General features: G+C 32.2%; 1 protein-coding gene across 1 annotated transcript in view; it reads left to right on the forward strand.

The window, feature by feature from the left end:
* Positions 1 to 14,822, forward strand: part of LOC114343627 (kelch-like protein 5) — a 47,086-nt gene that overhangs the window by 22,302 nt on the left and 9,962 nt on the right. Inside the window, exons 6-7 of the mRNA XM_028294497.2 lie at positions 441 to 635; positions 5,456 to 5,766. Of these exons, the coding sequence (XP_028150298.2) occupies positions 441 to 635; positions 5,456 to 5,766 (506 nt within the window). The remainder of the gene's footprint in view (positions 1 to 440; positions 636 to 5,455; positions 5,767 to 14,822) is intronic.

Below are 14,822 nucleotides of genomic sequence, written 5' to 3' on the forward strand. Positions count from 1 at the left end.
TGGTGAAAAAACTTTATAGAACAAAAGTTGCTTAGAATTAGTCATTTTATCCATTTCCGGACTTACTTGGAAGATATATTCTTCACCCCCAAAAGGGGGTGAAACTCACCACTAGGGCAAAAGCACACATCGGCACAATATCACTTTTTTTCTTTGACTTGTTAGCTATGTGTCAAATGCCAAATTTCATGTCAATCCAAGTGGTTGTTTAAAATTTAGAGGTTTTGCAATATTTTACCTTTAAAGAACGTACTAAGATGAGTTGATGTTATTAAAAGAGTAGCCGAAACAAATTGGAAATATGTTGCTCAGGATAGAGATCAATGGAAGGAGTTGGGAGAGGCGTATGTCCAAACGTGGACAATAGAAGGCTAAAAAGAATACCACAAAACGATTTTTTTAAATAAGTCTTTATTCCACACCTTTTTATTCTGTTTTAGATTACTCATCGTGGGAGGTAGGGACGGTTTGAAAACGCTAAATAGCATGGAGTGTTTGGATATGGAGAGCGGTTCTTGGACACAACTTGCTCCCATGAATACTCACCGACACGGTTTAGGAGTCGCCGTTTTAGGTGGAACATTATACGCGGTGGGAGGACATGATGGTTGGAGTTATCTTAACACAGTCGAAAGGTAAGTCCAGTGGTTTATTTAGGATATTCTTTCATCCATTTTATTGTCTTTAAATCCATATACATAATATCTGTTTTGTAAAAGTGAATTATCTAATCTAATAAAAGGCTAGGATACGTCAAGCGGAAACGCAGTTTGTCTGGAACCTAGGACCACATAGAAAAGAAATCTGAAGTACCAACTGACACCTACAATCTACATTCTAATCATACTTCCTTACTGTATTTAATCAAACAAAATTCGATCTTCTCAAACAAAACTCCAACTAACTAGCTTTCCCAACAAATGACTTGCCAGACTTGCACGAGCTCCGCTGGTTTTTGTACAAAGATCAATTTAACCCCTTAACTTGCACGCTCGAGTTAACTTGAGCGCGCTAAACTGGCCAAACTGTACACAATCGAGATAATTCGAGCGGTGTTGTACTTTATTTTGCTCTAATTTTTCACACTCGAATGCAATCGAAAGTTGAAAATAATAATACGAAAGCAAAAAAATCAATCGTTTTATTGATATTTATCATTTAAATAGGATTGAAAGCTATAACACTTACTTAATCAAGTATAAAATAGAATCGTTTTTCTACTTATCACTTACGACTTATCTCTTCCTTGTAAGCCGCTTTCTGACAAATTCATATTCTGATTCGCTCATTTTTCAATATACAGAGTGGGCCAAAGAAAAGAGTCCACCTTGATATTTGACAGTATTTATTAGATTTTAAGGAAATATTTTAAGGTCAATTTTTAATCTAAGGGGGGCACAGTTTTACGGTACATACATCTGTCATTTATCAACACCTTATTTTTAAATAGGGAATAGGGGTTGTGTGCTAGCTCATTTAAAAGGTTATCAATTCTCTATTCAGTAATATCAACATTAACATATTTATTTATATAGGGTGTCCAAGAAAAAAATTTAATTAAATTAATTGACACAAAAAGAAGAATGTATCTAATTTATTTAATTCAAAATACATTCTACTGCTGTCACAAAACAGAAAAAAATGTTTTTTAATAAATAGCCATTGCTTTTCGCTTAATTTCAATGTTCAAGCTGCCACCCATCTGCCTCTTGGTAAGTTGAATATTTAATTTAAGTAACAAACAATATTTATTTATCAAATATAAATTTTTTCTGTTTTCTGTCAGCAGTAGAATGTATTTTAAGTTAAATAAATTACATACATTCTTCTTTTTTTTGTCAATTAATTTAATTCAAAATAATTTTTCTTAGACACCCTGTGTAAATGATTATGTCAATGTTAATATTACTGAATAGAGAATTGAATAACCTTTCAATGCGCTAGCACACGACCCCTATTCCCTATTTAAAAATAAGGGGTGGGGGAAGTGGAAGGGAGGGGGTTGACAAATGACAGATATATGTACCATAAAAATGTGTCCCCTTTAGATCAAAAATTGACCTGTTTTTTTATTTCCTTAAAATCTGATAAATACTGCAAAATATCGAGGTCGAGGTGGACTCTTTTCTTTGGCCCACTCTGTATACAGGGTGTCCCGAAAAGATTGGTTATAAATTATACCACAGATTCTGGGGTCAAAAATAGGTTGATTGAACCTCACTTACCTATATACAATAGTGCACACAAAAAAAGTTACAGCCCTTTGAAGTTACAAAATGAAAATCGATTTTTTTTCATATATCGAAAACTCTCAGAGATTTTTTATTGAAAATTGACATGTGGCATTTTTACGACAGCAATATCTTAAAAAAAAAATTAAGTAAAATTTGTGCACCCCATACAAATTTTATGGGGGTTTTGTTCCCTTAAACCCCCCCAAACTTTTGTGTACGTTCCAATTAAATTATTATTGTGGCAGTATTAGTTAAACACATTATTTTTAAAACTTTTTTGCCTCTTAGTACTTTTTCGATAAGCCAGTGTTTATCGAGATATTTTGAATATTTGTCGAATCCACCACATATTTGTATATGGTAATAATAATATCGTATGGCATTTTTGCCGGGGAGATCCTTTCGGATAGTTCCAGCGCCAATTACATCTTTAACCCTGTTTCAAGTAACTAGTGTCGATGTACACTAGCCCAGGGGGACCGACGGCTTAACGTACTCTCCGAGGCACGGTGAGACGGCTCGTGTCATTATTGGAAATGAAAATGGTTTGTCTTTGGCAGGGATCGAACCCACGTCTACTGGCGTATGAGGCCAGCGTTTATGCCGTTACCCACGGCCGCTCACATTTGTATATGGTTAAGTACGGTTATAGAGACCTGTTAATAATCTGAAAATTTATTTATAATTTACATTTTTAGGTATATTTTGAAAAAGAAGCTACATCTCGATAAAAGGTGACTTATGAACAAAAGACTAAGAGGCAAAAGTTTTAAAAACACTGTGTTTAACTAATGGTACCACAATAATAGTTTAATTGGAACGTACACAAACATTAGGGGGGTTTAAAGGAACAAAACCCCCATAAAATTTTTACGTAAATATATTGAAAAAGAAGCCGCATCTCAATAAAAACTGGCTTATCGAAAAAATACTAAGAGGCAAAAAAGTTTTAAAAACGTTGTGTTTAACTAATGGTACCACAATAATGAATTAATTGGAACGTACACAAAAGTTTGGGGGGGGTTTAAGGGAACAAAATCCCCATAAATGTTTTATGGGTTGGACAAATTTTACTATAATTTTGTTTTAAGATGTTCCTGACATAAGAATTATGCATGTCCATTTTCAATAAAAAATCTCTAATAGTTTTCGATATATTGAAAAAAATCGATTTTCATTTTGTAACTTCAAAGGGCTGTAACTTTTTTTGTGAGCACATTTGTACTAAGGTAAGTTAGGTTCAATCGACCTATTTTTGACCCCAGACTGTGTGGTATAATTTATGACCATTCTTTTCGGGACACCCTGTATATCACGCTCCTGCGGAGTAAACAAAATACGTTCCAACAAAAAAATTATCGTTCATCGCATCGTCTTTCCGATTATTCCAACAAAAATTGTGATCGTCCAGTGACAGTTTCGTGACAATAGGGAACTTGCATAAAATTTTAAATTCGAAAAAAATGGTATAAATCACAACAGAACATAATTTAGAACCTGTATCAAAGATAAAAAAGTTTTGTTTGTCTTTCGTTTGGTCCCTAAAGACGACTAAAAATTCAACTTATACCAGCCACCCCAAAACGCGTCGTGACGTCACGGGGTTGTATGTTTACATTCTACACTAATTGTATGAATAATTTTAAATTGGACACTATAAACGTCAGTAAAAAATACAGTTATGTGACGTTAAAAGTGTTCTTGATCGTTTGAACTATTCATAGAAAATTTGTACTTTTACAAAATGGTTTTATTTTCAATAGTAAACCTTCTTTCCTTTCCTTCAAAAATTGTATCAAACTTCAATCTCAACAAACTGGTATATATTATTACAACGACATACGATAAATGTCATTAGAATATAAATATTTTTCCTTTATTCCCCGATGACGAGCTGGCCAAATACTCAAGTAGATGGAGGCCAATAAACTAAAGAAGAAGAAGAATATATCTAAATATAACCATAAACGGAACCACATAGTTAAACTCTGTGACGTCACGGGTCGTTTGAACTTTTTTAAGATAAAGAAGACTTTAAATTTGTACTTCTATTATGAGTTTTTGAAGTGTGAAATTTTGTAAGTTTCATTTTTATACAAAACTGAACATTATTATGTAATAAAAAAAATGTGCAAGTTCCCTATTATTTCAATAATCTGATAAATGCAAGTACTAGTTGGGCTGACCTGCGCGCTAGGATCACATTTTAAATTATAAATAAATTAAATTTTTTGGCCGGCCATTTTCAAAAAAATTGTGCATCAAGAGGTTAAAATAAGAGGGATTCTGGATAAATTAGAGGGAGAAAATTAGAGGGAAACACGTTAAAATTGGAGGGACCCAGAAAAAATTTGTTGGGGTCGGAAAAAATAGGAGGGAGTCAGAAAAAATGAAGGGAAATACAATAAAATAAGAGAAATTCAGAAAAAACTGAGTGATTGTAGATGGCAATTTATTAGATCCCCCGTAGTGACGGGTAAAATCATTAGTTTTAAGATCAGAGAATATAAAACGTTAGAAAGACCAATGTCAAGACTTTCGGTTTGAAAATTTTTGATATTTCGTGAATGTTCACCAGAAATTGAATCGCTTATTGTATAAAGGGAATAAGTCCACTTCTGTACGAAATTAAAGTGAGATATACATTTTGTCAAACCAACGTCGACGGATCGATGAGTCTATAAAGAAAAATTATATCTCTCACCATACGCGAAATATCGCACGATAAAATATTTGTTGAGCGTATAAAGGGAACTAATCCGGGACTTATTAACCTTTTTACAATAATTCTTGTGGCGCCAGCATCGTTTGTGGCATTTTGTTTACAGAGTCGTTTATTTTATTACTTCGGTTAGCTTACATTAGTTAGTCTTACGATGTATTTTAGGCCTTTTTGTAATAATAAACCTTTTTTATAAATAAATTAATAATTTAACTGTAGAAAAGCAGCACTTTTTCGTCTTTTATTCATTGATTGTATAAAGGAATCAAGTCCCAGCCTTTAAAAACGACTTTTTGGCCTTAATCGTTTTCAAAGCCAAGTTTGTTGTATCACATGTCACTCTACTAGTCTCCTTTTACATTTCATCTGTAGAACAAAATTTGATAGGTCATCAAGTTTCTAAACTAAATAGTATTTTTCGTTTTTCTCAAAACTAAGTATTGTGGACTTATACCCTTTATACAATAAGCGCTTCAATTCCATTGATGACTCTTTTCAGGTGGGACCCAGTGGCCCGTAACTGGCGATACGTGACGCCAATGCAAAACCAACGCTGCTCAGCCGGTATAGCAGTCTTGAATGGAAAACTGTACGCGGTAGGAGGTCGAGACGGAGCATCTTGTCTCAGAACGGTCGAGAGTTACGATCCTCATACCGACAAGTGGACCATGGTATCTTCGTTGACAAGAAGAAGAGGTGGAGTAGGTGTAGCTGTCGTTAACGGATATCTGTACGCTATGGGAGGACAGGACGCTCCGGCCAACAATCCGGCAGCCTCGAGATTCGATTGTGTAGAGAGATATGACCCGAGTAAGTGATTATTTATCAGAAACAGCTTTCATGCTAAATCAATACTAAAATGTTAAATGTTTTTACGTTTTGGGGAAATTGTTGTAAATTTATTTCGACACTTTTGCTGTATGTTCGATTTCATCATCAGAGCGAAAACCTTCTTCAGAACAATCTTCCATTCGCCCCTGTCTCTGGTAGTACGTCCTTTAACGGTAAAATATTGCAAAACCTCTAAATTTTAAAGAACCGCTTGGATTGACATTAAATTTGGCATACACATAGCTAACAAGTCAAACAAAAAAAGTGATATTGTGCCGATATGTGCTTTTGCCCTGGGGGTGGTTTTCACCCCCTCTTGGGGGTGAAAAAATATTCGTCCAAAGAAAGTCAGGAAATGGATAAACTGACTAATTGTAAGTAACTTTTGTTCTATAGAGTTTTTTCATTAAGTCAATATTTTTCGAGTTATTTGCCAGTGAATATGTTCATTTTTTCAACAAAATAACCACGCTTTTAGACAGTTTTTCGCAAATAATTCAAAAAGTAAGTGTCTTATCGAAAAAACATTCCTAGCAAAAATATAGCCTGTAAAAATTTTAAAAAAATGGTGTATATATTACGTCTCTATACCTAGTAAAAGCAGAGTTATAGCTAATGAAAAATAGGTTCATATTCGTCAAATTCCAAATGGAATACTTTAACGTAAAATAACCAAAAATGAAGCACATTTCGGGGAACACTCATTACAACTTATTTTAAAGTGTTTAAAAAAGCTTAATTTTTGTTTTATAAAAAAAATTTTAGTTTCAAAAGTAAACAAGTTACGCTCAAAATAAAGTTAGTCCCTTTTTTTGGTAAAAAAAACGGGAAAATAACCCCCCAATTAGAATCTCAAATGAACTTCATCGTTACGACTTAACAAGTTTCTTGACTCGTGTATGTATTGTTTATATGATCTGTAAGTTTCATCGGTTCAAAGTCCTTATTTTTGAAAGGGCTGTAGTTAAAAGGGGTTAAACGAGTCACTGATGTATGCAAATTTAGAAACACCAAATCTTAATCAATTTTTGTCTTACAGAAAAACAAAAGAATACAGGATATTCAGAAAAGCAATGCTGACTTTTTTTGTTTTTTAAGATTTTTGGTATCTCTAACAATTTTTAAGTTATTTTGAAAAAAAGCATATTTTTCAAAATTAAAATTTTTGAAAATTTCACTTTGAAGCCAACTTTTTTCAAAAATATACACTTTTAATCGATGAAACTTAGAGATCATATAAACACACCATAAGTAAAATAATTTGTGGAGCGGCGACGACTAATTTTATTTAAGTTGTTAATTAGGGGGTGGTCTTCCCGATTTTTTTTTTGCCAAAACAAAAGGGACCAACTTTATTTTGAGCGTAACTTGCTTAAATTTGATGCTAGAAACTTTTTATAAAAACAGGAATAAAGATTTTTTAAACACTTTAAAAAAGTTATAATGGGTTTTCCCCAAAAAGTGCTTAATTTTTTGGATATTTCACGTCGAAATATTATATTTGAAATTTGGCTAATATGAACCTATTTTTCATTGGCTATAACTCTGGTTCTGTGAGGTCCAGAGACCTCACGCGTACACCATTTTTTTTTATTTTTTTACAGGCTATATTTTTGCTAAGAACGTTTTTTTCGGCAAAATACTTACTTTTTGAGTTATTTGCGAAAAACCGTCTAAAATGTGGTTATTTTGTTGAAAAATGAACATATTCACTCGAAAATAACTCGAAAAGTGTTGACTTGGCGAAAAAGCTCTATAGAACAAAAGTTACTTAAAATTAGTCAGTTTATCCATTTCCGGACTTATTTTGGACATATATTTTTTCACCCCCAAGAGGGGGTGAAAGTCACCTCCAGAGCAAAAGCACACTTTTTTACAATATCACTTTTTTTCTTTGACATGTAAGCTATGCGTATGCCAAATTTCATGTCAATTCAAGCGGTTCTTTAAAATTTAGAGCAAAAACCGTGAAAGAACGTACTATGGCAACTCTTCTCCATGCTCTAATTCCAATAAATTTTAAATAATTTTCTAAGTTGTCTTGGTACCGACGCTCGGTCTTCCTCTGGCTAGTTGCCCTATCGGCCCCTTCGATCAAAAACTTTTCTGACTATGTCATCTTCCTCTCGCCTGATTAAATGACCTATCCATCTAAGGCGTGCTACCTTAATGAATTTTACAACGTCAGGTTCTCCAAAACAACTCAAAGTTGTAATAGACCAGTGCAAATAACAAAAAAACAATAAAAAATTAATAGCAGGATGAGACCAATTCCAAATTAAAGTACACATATTAGATAACATGTGGAACATTTTTCACCAAATCTGGATGAGGGGAACATGGGTTGGGGGAGCGCTTTTAGGGGTGAAAACGGTTAATTACGATTTGCGGCAAAACGGCACATCTTATCGAAAAAAGTTAAATCGCAAAGTTGTAGGATATAAGAAGATCTACAACTTTTGTAAATAAGCATTTTTCACATAACCTCAAAATATCCGAGAAAATTGGAAAATTCGATGTTTTTGATTTTATTTTTTTTTTCTCACTGAAAAAAAATTTTTTGTTTTACCAAATATGGTGGACACTTACCCCTTTATGTCCCAAACACGCTGTAATTTTTTTGTATAAAAATATTTTTTTAAACTCTTGTTTTTTATGTTTAAGGGAAAATGTAAGCATTTTTTCAATTGAAAAATCTCCCGAAATTTTTTTAGCTTTTTTAAAGAAGTTGGCGTTTTTTTTTTGTTTATTGAAACCTCTATTTTCTGATGGTGTAAAAAAATATATACGTTACTGTGGAAAATTTTGTCACAAAAGGCAAAAATCGGAAATTTAATTTCAACCCCTCACCATTTTCAGATTCTCAGACGTAATGTAAGTTGCATAGCTGCGGAAAGCTGCATAGAGGAAACTGCAGAATCTGTAAGCATTACCGAATGCCGAATGTGATAAAGAAATGCCATCAAAGAAGCAAAAACTTAATTAATTGATGAAAAATTGGCCATTAAAATTATAATAATTACTTTCTTTTGTATTAAATAAACTTTTTCGTTAAAAAAGTTGTTGCGACTTTTAATTTGGTTCATGAGAAAAAAGTTTAAAAAAAATGTAGCTTATAGGTAAGTAGGCCGACTTTAAAAAAAATAAAGTTTAAAAAAAAAATAAAAAACACGCTTTTAAAGCACTAAAAATTTAAAAAATAACTTTTAAAATTAAAGCTAGTAATATTTTATTTTTAAATTTTTAGTGCTTTAAAAGCGTGTTTTTTATTTTTTTAACTATAATGTATACACAAAATTAAAAATCACAGATAACGGCATTAGTGTAGTAAATTTTTAACAGAGGTGCGTTGGTTCCTGCTCGCTATGCCACTTATATTTCGTCTGAGAATCTGAAAATGGTGAGAGGTTGAAAATAAATTTCCTATTTTTGCCTTTTGTGACAAAATTTTTCACAGTAACGTATATATTTTTTTACACCATCAGAAAATAGAGGTTTCAATAAACAAAAAAAATGCCAACTTCTTTAAAAAAGCTAAAAAAATTTCGAGAGATTTTTAAATTTAAAAAATGCTTACATTTTCTCTTAAACATAAAAAACATGAGTTTTAAAAAATATTTTTATACAGAAAAATTACAGAGTGTTTGGGACAGAAAGAGGTAAGTTTCCACCATATTTGGTAAAAAAAAATTTTTTTTCAGTGAGAAAAAAAAATTAAAATCAAAAACATCGAATTTTCCAATTTTCTCGGATATTTTGAGGTTATGTGAAAAATGTTTATCTACAAAATTTGTAGATCTTTTTATTGCCTACAACTTTGCGATTTAACTTTTTTCGATAGGATGTGCCGTTTTGCCGCAAATCCTAATTAACCGTTTTCACCTCTAAAACCGCTCCCCCAACCCATGTTCCACTCATCCAGATTTGGTGAAAAATGTTCCACATGTTATCTAATATGTGTACATACTTTCATTTGGAATTGGTCTCATCCTGCTATTAATTTTTTATTTTTTTGGTCCATTTTAGAGCTATCTGCACTGGTCTATAACGCCTGCGCCACAAACCTTGTTCTTTTATGCCTCCATATATTCGTCTTAGGATTTTTCGCTCAAAACGTTTGAGCAGTTCTTGGTCATTCTGTGTAAGTGACCAAGTTTCTGAACCATATGTAAACAGTGGTCTTATTAGCGTTTTCTAGACAGTCAATTTAATTTTTCTAGGTGTTTTTGAGACCATCTGTCTTCTTAAGCCTAAGTAACACTTATTGGCGAGCACTATTCTTCTTTTAATTTCTTCACTGACATTGTTATCTTTAGTTAGCAGTGAGCCTAAGTATATGAAGGTGTCAACACCTTCCAGTTCTAGGTCGTCAATTATTATTCTTGTAGGTGTCGGGTTGCTTGAGGTAGTGCAACCGTTGATTGAAATATTAATACGGGAAGATACCCCATCCTTCAATGAAAAACGTGGCACAGTGTGACGACTAACTCTATCCTTATTTCAAAAACGTGAATACGATCTTCCGTCTCTTACAAATTGAAAAAGTGTGAAAAATACAGTTGAGTCCGCGAGTCTTTACCCGTGCGTCATCATTTAAAGCATACGAAATAAGTCGGAAATCTATTTCACGCAACAACAACTGACAGAAAGTGGCTACTGTTTCGATTACGGGTTTTATTATAAAATTTGACGTTAGCAAATATATAGAATGTCAAATGTAAGTTTTGCTTCAAAATTTTTGTGCAGAATTACAGCAGCATTTGTATGTAAAATAAATAAACAATTTATAAAAAAATTCAATAACATACTTTATTTTTGTTATTTTATTCACTTTGACGGAAATCTAAACACAATCATTTCTTTACTGTGTGAATGACGTTAGCTTTTTATGTTTTAAATATTAATTGCCAAAATATAATTATTTACCTTAAAATTTCAAAGCCCAATATAAAATTAGTTGTGAAAACAACTGTTTGTGTAATATAAAGAAACTTCAAAACGCAAAAATTCGACAAAAACCGCAAAAAATTCAACTGACTGACAGCCACAAAAGTAAACAAAGCAGAAACGTCAAACAAATTGTGCTTAAAATATGAAAACATACCGAATCGTCTTTTTTTGTATCTATCTCTTTTCAATGCACTGAGTCTAGATGGTTCATAAAAATAACATGTGTTTTTACTTAATAACAAACGGCAGCTGGTTTGTCATAAGTTTCATGCGTGGAAGAGAATGATGCTAGATAAAAAGTATGTGTTTTATCTCGCCAGCTATTAATGACGCACGGGTAAAGACTCGCGGACTCAACTGTACATAGGGTCGACTGCTGCTGTCACTAGCGAAGTCAGCGATTTTATTAGTAAACTCAACGGTTTTGGGCAAAATTATAGGTGCGGTTTCTATTTTACGTAGCGCTCTGTTGCCACATCTAAGAAATGTCTTCTTAGTCATAAAAATTAAATGATTTTTGTAAAAATAGTTCTGAAATATAATATATTTGAATGGACGGGGGTATTTACATTGCTTCAAACAATTTTTTGTAGGTTGATATACAGGGTGTCCAGAAACTCTACCGACAAACGAAGACAGGAGATTCCTCAGATAATTTTAAGACAATTTAACCCAATTCACCCAGTTCAAAAATGCTTCGTAAGGGAGCTGAAGCTATTTGAAAATGGCGTCTGGTAATTAATTTTTCTGAAATACCTCCAAAACGCTTTTACTTAGAAAAACGAAATTTGGTACGCGTATTTATCTTCTAGAGATAAATCGATTCCTCCATTGCGAATTTTTAGTAACAGTCATAGGCGTCCGTTTTGGATAGGGCAACGGTTATTTTATCGCATAACTTTTTTGGCTTTAATTTTTAAGCATTTTTGACTCTAGATTAATAAATTGTGAGGTATTCTAATAGTAAAAGGTACTCTTGCTTTAAACAGATGAACCGTTTTCTGGAAAAAATCGATTTGAAAATTTTTCGTTTTTTGAATTTCAAAAAAAAATTTTAAAAAAGAATATTTAGAAAAACGAAAACTGGTATTTTTATTTATATTCCAGAGATGAATCGATTTCATTAATTACGAATTTCTACTACCGGTCATATGCGTCCGTTTTGGATAGGTAAACGGTGATTTGATTGCATAACTTTTTTGTCTTTAATTTTTAAGAATTTTTGACACTAGATTATTAAGGTTTTAAGTTTACTAAATTATGAGGTACTCTAGTACTAAAAGTTATTCTTGCTTTAAGTTGGTAAAATACACCGATTTTTTTAAAACTTTTTAAAAAATTTTTTTTCAAATTCAAGTAACGAAAAATGTTCAAATCGATTTTTCTAGAAAACGGTGTGTCCTATCGACTTAAAACAAGAGTACCTTTTAGTACTAAAACACCTCGCAATTAAATAATCATGAGTCAAAAATGCTTAAAAGTTAAAGACAAAAAAGTTATGCGATAAAATAACCGTTGTCCTACCCAAAACGGACGCCTATGACAGGTACTAGAAATTCGCAATGGATAAAATCGATGTATATCTGGAAAATAAACGAGCGTACCAATTTTTGTTTCTCTAAATAGAAGCGTTCTGGAGGTATTTAAGAAAAACTAATTACCAGACGCCATCTTCAAATAGCTCTAGCTCCGTTAGGAAGAATTTTCGAACTGGGTGAATTGAGTTAAATTGTCTTAAAATTATCTGAGCGTTATTTCTTGACAGTTCTTGAGTTATCTGATATATCAACCACGGTTGTTAACAACGCAACTGAATATTTCCGTAGATGGCGCTTCAAAAATCCGTAGAAATCCGTAGTGCAGAAATCTGACAGAAAATGACACTTGGCAGACCAAAAAAAGAAGAAGAATGACACTTGACAGACAAAAAAGAAGAAGAATGATGCTTGACAGACCAAAAAAAGAAGACGAATGACACTTGACAGACCAAAAAGAAGAATGGTGACACTTGATAGACCAATAAAGAAGAAGAATGGCACTTGACAGACCAAAAAAGAAGAAGAATGTTACTTGATAGACCAAAAAAGAAGAAGAATGACACCTTAAGAGTAAAAAATCCTCATTTTAGCTTCTTGATGGCTGCAGCTGAAAAATCCGTAGAAATGTGGTCGATATCCGAAAATCCGAAATAATTTCGAAAATCCGTAGATCTACGGAAAAATCCGTAGAGTTAACAACCCTGATATCAACTGTCACTTTATAACGCGGCGTTAAACCTCAAGTATGGAGACCTACACAGAGGAGAGGAATCGAGATAGGACGACCTTGAAATTTTTGTACACGATTTTGCCTGTTTGCTTGGTTTCTCGCTAGGGCGGCGGTGGCGTAGAGATAGATGCTAGTTTTGCATTGGAGTGAATGTGAAAATTTCGAAAATAATTAATTATTCGTAGTTAATATAAGATTACTGGTTTTGGTGGTTAATATTATTTAAATATGAGTGCCAAGAAAGCTTACACTAAAAGAAATTGCTTCGTACCGGGATTTATATCGAGTTATCGTTCCGATAAAAAATTCAAAAAGGAACTTAACGAAGTTAATATAAAGACTTTTTATAAATATTTGTCTTTATTTATTTATAACGTTCATGGATTATACCTATTCGTTTGTATGTTATTTCCTTCGGTGTAAATAAAATTTGTGTATTACCTATTATTGGTTTTTATTTTAACCTGAAAATTATAGTGATAATAGTAGGAGGATCTTGAAAGTTTTTCTGTCGAAACAATGCATTTTTTGAGATAAAATATTTCACAAAAATTAACATTAATTTTATAGGTAGTTAATTTACATATATTTTTATTAACTAAATTTAAACATCTGATAGGTAAGCTTTAAGAATATAGATAAATGAAGTGTTCAAAAGAAAAAGCATTTTAAATTTTGATAAAAAGAATAATTCAGAAAAAAAATTGACCAATCAACTTCAAATTATTTAAATAACTTTTTAAAAACAATTACGTACAGTTAAGTTCAATTTTTTCAACTAACAAACTTTTTGATATCAGTTACAAAGTTATTAACAAATTAATTTGCAGTTGAAATACCACTGCTATATAAATGTGGCAGTTAGATAATGTGACAAAATATTTCCGCTTCAAAATAAGCTGTGATACATATTAAAGTAATGACAAATTTAAATTTGATGTCACATCTCCATCTACAATGGTATAAAAAGAATACACTTTTTACCACACGTCGGTATGTTATAAGGTTAAAATAATTTATTTTTGGTATAAAACATAGTCAGCTACAATCCACCAATAAATTAATGTCTAATTACGCTAAAAACAATAATAAAATGAGTTAAATAATAAATAAGTCCATAAGAGCTAATGTATTTGTAGCACCTATTCGAACACTTGCGCCTCTAGCGGCGATTGCTGAAAGTTGAATTAGAGGTTGAAAAGTTAGCCCACAAACGATGCATTGCGTTTCCACTCCTTCTTACAGGTCTCCATAACCTCAAGTTATCAGATAGCTTTGTAGTTATGTAAGGATATGTAAGGTTAGGTTCATCTTTTGACTTGTTTATATACAGAAATCAAGTGAATTTAGGAGCTAATAATTTAATAATTAAGAATAGAAGGGTAATACAATTTTAAAAATTATACAAAAATCAAATCGAGAGATATAAGTTGAAATTTTATTTTAAGTACCTACTGAGCTTTCTATCCAGAGTTGTCAGATGATATTTTATAAATCCCCCACTTAGAAACTGAAATTCCCTCAAATTGAAGCTCAAATACTCCAAATTTAAATTTTTGCCGCCTTTTAATAAATTAGTAGTCAAATGAAGAGAACAGTAAACCAAAATTATACTACTTATCAACGAGGGCCCTGGAAATAATTAATAGTTCCTATCGTCTTCGATTATAAGGGAGTATAATATACAGTTCTATGTACATTCGCAAATTTAATTTACCATGACCCCTTAAAATCCTCCATAATTTTCCGCTCCCAAAAGATCCCACTACAATTTCTGCTTAGAAAAATTTCCCTAGACGCTTTCAAATTACCCCAAA

Source organism: Diabrotica virgifera, chromosome 5 (genome assembly GCF_917563875.1).
Source record: "Diabrotica virgifera virgifera chromosome 5, PGI_DIABVI_V3a".
Classification (NCBI taxonomy): Eukaryota; Metazoa; Arthropoda; class Insecta; order Coleoptera; family Chrysomelidae; genus Diabrotica; species Diabrotica virgifera.